Below are 6192 nucleotides of genomic sequence, written 5' to 3'. Positions count from 1 at the left end.
ATGCAAAAATTATAATGACACGCTAAAAAAGATAACTAAAAACGAATAAATGTTGAAAAAAATATATATTCAAATATATTTATGAAATATTAAGAAAAAAAAATTTTTATAAATATTTTATAACTAATTTACGCAGTTTTTTTCAAATTATTTCAAATATTTCAACAGATAATATGTTGTTTTTTGTTTCCATATATTAATCTACAATATTATGTTCATTATATATATTATGCTTATATAGGTTTATATAATATATACAAATGCAGAATGCAAAAAAAATATATTTTAAAACATAATAAATTATTTTTATGTATAATCCATTGTATATAATTATTAAATAACATATTTTAAAAGAAAATGGAATAATATATAAGTGATTAAAATAAAAAGAGCATGGCTACAAAGAAATATATTTTATAAAAATAAATCAATGAATAAAAAAAAAAAAATTAAAATATAATTCTTTAACATAAATGATTTGTTAAAAATAAACATGATAATGTAATTTTATATGTAAAATAATTGCAAAATTTTATTATTAGCATATTAATTATTTATTATCTGATTATTTTTTATCTTACATGAAATTGTTTTAAATGAAACATTAAAATAAGTAAAAATGTATGTACAATATAAAATAATAACCTATGTTGTTGATTATAAGTTTTAATTGTTTTGCATTCTCATTTAGATATTCACTCTTTTACGATATTAAAAATTATTTATGATATTCATTTTTTTGCATAATAAATAAATATTTATCAGTATTAAAAAGATATTTTCCTATTGTTATATGTAGAAACAACCAAAAGAATTAATATTATATTTCTAATCTATCTATTAGAATATATCTATCAAGAATTACTAAAAAATAATTACAATGCTTAAATATTTTTTGTTTTATCTAATTCAATGTATTATTACATTTGCATTCAGTTATTATGTTATTATTTTTTATTTCAATTTTATAATATATTCTACGTTGTTTTCAAATATATTTTATAATTTAGTTTGTTATAATTATTTCTTATTTACCTTTTATAGTTCTAATAAGTATCAGAACACATTTTCATTAATTATTAAAACAAAACATACTTTTAATTAATTAACAGTTTGTCCAAACGAAATAATTAATATCTAAAATTGTTAATGGACCACTAAAAAAGAAAATAATTGTATCATATAATATACTATATTAAGATTATGCTATGTAATAATATATACAACAAATAATATATACCACAAATAAGGAATTTTAGGTAATAAATATTGTATTAAGCGTCACACGTTTATTTTGAAGATACAAACTTCCTTTAAGCATAGCAACAATTTATTTTAATTTTTATATTATTATTTCTTCTTCGTATATACAATGCAGTAAATATATAAAAATATTAACAAAATAATAACACTATAATGATCTATATAAATTATGAATAAAAAAAATAAGACAAAAAAAACAAATATATAAATATACTATCAGTGCTAATAATTATTTGGCTTATAGATCACCTATCATAGGAAAGAAGAATAAAAGGAATTATTTATCTTAATATATATAATAATATCTAATTATATATATATGTTGTTGTACTAAGAAAAAAAAAATATGGCATTACATAGATTAAAGAAATTTTTACAGAATAAACTCTATATTACATATTAATATAACTTATATAAATTGTTTTATTGTTAATATTTTGGTTTTTCCTTTACAAAGAGAATATTATTTTTGCATAATAATATATGCATAACTGTGAATTAATATTAAAATATAGTTAGGATATATCACCAATTGTAATATATTTATTTAGAGAAAAAAAAGATAAGGAATGTAAAAAATAAATATTAATGTATTCGATTAATTTATAGTTCATATATAAATTCTTATGTAAATGATAATTTTATAATTTATTTATATTAAAATAAATTAATTTAAAATTTCTCTATTGGTAAATAAATATAACTAAATTAGTATTTTTCTTTTAGAATGCTATATACAACGATCTAGAGTATTCTTGTTAAAATACCATGGATAATTGTTTTTCCGAGGTAAGTTTTAATGTTTTTTAATACGCATAAATTTATGCATAATTTATTTATGATAAAAAAGCTATAATAAAATTAACTCAAAAACTAATGCTTAAATAAATAATTATAATTCTTTTGTATACAGTATTATAATTCCTATGGTACACAGACATTCACAATCTCTCGACTGTCAGTGTTTAAAAATATTGAAAATGAAATAAAACAAAAAACTAGTTCCTTAATTAATGAGAACGATAAAGATACATTTAGGAATGGATGCTTCTATTTGGCTGATTATCTAATTAAGAACAAAAATCCACCACAACTTTATAAAGATCATAAAAAAACATGGAAAGGAACACTAAACTATAAGTTAAATAATTACTATAAAAATCTAGTTATACATGGAGGATGCCCTTTAATTTTAGAGGAAGATGATAAAAAAATTTTAAAATTAAAATATGAAGAAATAGATTTTTGTGAAAAGAAAAAGAGAGATCTTGATGAAATAAAAGCGTTAAGTACAAACCAAAAAAATCATAATACATACATAAGTAAGTGTAACGCATATAATGAGTGGATTGGACAGATGAAGAATCATTTTGAAGAAAAGGAAAGCCTTTTTGGAACATGCTACGGAACAAAAAACAAAAAAAAAAAAACAAAAAACGTTCAGAATTTACATGCGACTTAAGAAATAAAGAAACTTTTAAAACTCTAACTGAATGTTCATCCTTGCGCACATTTTCACCTCCTCAATCTTTATATGAAAAAAAAGTAACTTTACCAAGTCAAGGTCAAGAAACACCTAAAACTTCATATACAGGAAAAGCTTCACCAGAAAAAGACGGAGATAAAAAAATATCTCAAGATACCCAAGAAACTCAACAGGAACTACCGTCCACACTTCAACCAGAACCTCCCTCAAACGTTCACAAATCACAATCTGAAACTACAGCTATGGGAAGTGAACCTAGTTCTACAGGGGATATGCAAGTTAAACCATCACAATATTCTACACATTTTGAAGCTCCACCTCCAGAAGCACCAACATTTTATAAACCACCTGATCCAGATCCTCAAGCCTCAGAAGCACACATTGATGCTGATATTGTTCAGTCACCTGGAATGTCAACGAATGATTCTCTTCCTTCTGTTTTACCTACGTCCTCTAAAATACTAAGTATCATTAACAATACTTATACTATTTCTGAAATAACTATAATATATAATATATATTTTTAAAAAAATATTACAGGTCCAGCAAAAAATCCACATAACAACAGCATATCATTAATACTAACAAGCATTCTAGTTATCATTATATTTACCATTTTCATCAAAGTATAATAAATTTATAGTATTGACAAATATTATAAAATTTTCATAACGTAATAATGTAATTTATGTATATGTTTTTTTTGTGCTGTAGTATGCTTTAATAGGAAGGTTAAAAAAAAAAAAAAAGATAAAAAGAAGACAAATGAAATTTCTAAGAATACTGATACCTTCACTTTATGACAAAAAAAGTAAATTTTTAACGCATTATCATACAGAAAGCCTATTACATGATGAAGAAAGTATCATAAAAAAACTAAAAATACATGAACACGACATAAAAAATTTAAACATACAAAAGCAAAAAAAGGATAGATTTAAAACCATTATAGAAATACATATGGAAGTACTAGAAGAATTCAGAAATGAAGAATGGGAACACAAAAAAGGAGAATTTTTAGAGTTATGCCTAGAAATGTTCGCAGAAGAGGAATATAAAACATATCCTAATTTGAGTAATAGACAACTGATAATGGAAAATACTAAAAGTATTAATGACATTGAAAAACAAAAAATTTTATGCAATAAATGGATAAAAGAACATAGAAATATTTCTGAAAAATTAAAAAAAACTGTATGGTTTAATTATTTGAAAAATGAATGGAAAAAAGAAAAGGATTTCATAAAAAATAGTGAAAAATTAAAAGTGAATTTTTCAAATAAAATTCAAAAAGATTCATTTTCAGCAGGAGAAAAGGATTTATGGAGAGAATGGATATCAAAAAAGCACATGATTATAGAACAATACTTGGAACAGGAATGGTACGAAGAAATGACACAAGAATTGCTCAATACGATAGATGAGCATGTAAATGAAGAAATTATAAATAATACTTTACTACTAAGTACAGAAGAATTACAGCAGAAGGTAAGTTATGATGAATTATATAAATATATAAAAAAAAAATTACTAGCGAAATTGTGCATACTAGTATTCATGATGGTATTGGAAGAATGCAAAAAGGAAGATTTTATAGAAAATGAGGGATTACATTTGGATAGCTACATAAATGACTGCACCACAGAAGTAAACTTAGGGACAAAATCAAATGTTACAAAAGAAATAATTGAATTTAATGCCAGTGTTCTAGAAAATACAGAATATAAAAAAATTCCTGCTTATACAGGGGAGGAAGGTCTTAGCCAGGAAATAAAAAAATGGGTAAGAGTAGAAGATACACCGGAGAATTCCATATATAACGAGAACATAGTAGAATAATCTTATTAAATTTGGAAAAATACATTCTATAAATTCATAATTCACATACAAAAAATAATAGAACGATATTTATATATAAACGGATGGTGCTTATAAAACATATTTTATACACTTTGCGAAATATAAAGGGATCATTAATAAAAGTTTATTAATTAATGAATAACATAGAAATGGAAATTAGGTGTGAAATGTAAAAATTTTAATACAGTTATCTTAAAAATATTCATATTATATATACTTATTTTAATGTATGTAATAATAACTATTATAAAGTTATATTAATACCTAACACAATATATGTATTAAAATGCTAATAAAGATATCTATATATAAACTAATATTAATATTTTCCAAAAATATTGAGGGAAAAATTAATATTTAGAAAAATAAAAAAAAACAAAAATAATAATTTTGAAATATATTTATGAAATCAAAAAAATAAAAGTTAAATATTAATATGTATGTAAATTAAAAAGTACTAAATACATAAGCTTCAACTTTTTTTTAAAACAGAAAGGAAATGAAAGAAAATATAATTATTTTGTAGAAATTTTAAAAAATATTGTATATCTTTTATATTTCCCCTTTTAGTTAAACCTAAAATTTCATTAATATAATGTTATGTTAATAAAAAATATTGACCTACTTTTCATTTACACTTTAATGATAATTTATATATTTTGACTTTCAACTTTTTTTTTTTTTTTGGTTTTTGTAATTACAGAATAATTCTTTTAATTTTTCATTTTAGTTAACAAGATTATTAAATATTTTTCTTTTTCATATTATTTTCCTATTAAAACTGTATATAAATATATATATATATATGTATTTAAATTTATAATATAAATCAATATTAGTCTCATAGTGTGGAAGTATAAGATACATTTTGATATGTAAGAATTTTTGATTGTTACCATATACCATAAAAATACGTATATTATAAATTTTTATTTAATTTTTTCTATTAAGCAAATAATATTACAATCCCATTTTGTTTATTGTTTCGATAAACTAATTAAGTCAGGAATAATATTAATAAATAAAATAAAAAAAAATATATTCTTATTATTTATTATAATTTTCACGAGAGGGTAATAAAATCATAGTCAAAATACATATATTCATTCTTCTTAATATTATATCCTTATAATATATAAAAAAGTTATATTATTATATATTAATAATATTTTATTTAGAAAATAATTTTCTTTAATTAATAATATAAACATTATCCAAATTTCATGGTTATTGAATAGAATCATTTGAATTTAGATATTATCACATTATATTACCATTAAAAAAACGAATGTTCTTTTATAGTACATTATCGTAACGTATATAAGAAACTTTTCAATAAATACTCTTATGCTCTACAACATAAGATAAAGAGCATATACATATTTAATTAATATAAAGCATACATTACAAGCACAATATATATTAGCGTTTTCTTTTATATTTTTTAAATGAAATTCGAATACATTTTTTAATTTACCTATAATCTCATAAAACTATTGCGAGTATACTAAATATATATTAAAAACTAATAATTGTAAAACAATATTATCATACATAAACCTATAAAAACAACTATAAATTGA

At 20.9% G+C, this 6192-nt stretch overlaps 1 protein-coding gene across 1 annotated transcript; it reads left to right on the top strand.

The window, feature by feature from the left end:
• Nucleotides 1–2031: 2031 nt before the first annotated feature.
• MKS88_000822 (uncharacterized protein) lies at nucleotides 2032–4588 on the top strand (the record flags this gene model as incomplete). Its single annotated transcript, XM_067219459.1, has 5 exons — nucleotides 2032–2052; nucleotides 2177–2585; nucleotides 2708–3214; nucleotides 3290–3375; nucleotides 3464–4588. 5 exons carry the CDS (start codon nucleotides 2032–2034, stop codon nucleotides 4586–4588), a joined length of 2148 nt encoding a protein of 715 aa, XP_067075603.1.
• Between the last annotated feature and the right edge of the window lie 1604 nt (nucleotides 4589–6192).

Source organism: Plasmodium brasilianum, chromosome 2 (genome assembly GCF_023973825.1).
Source record: "Plasmodium brasilianum strain Bolivian I chromosome 2, whole genome shotgun sequence".
Lineage (NCBI taxonomy): Eukaryota > Apicomplexa > Aconoidasida > Haemosporida > Plasmodiidae > Plasmodium > Plasmodium brasilianum.
The sequence above is the reverse complement of the archived record's forward strand: the minus strand, read 5'-3'. Positions and strand labels throughout refer to the sequence as shown.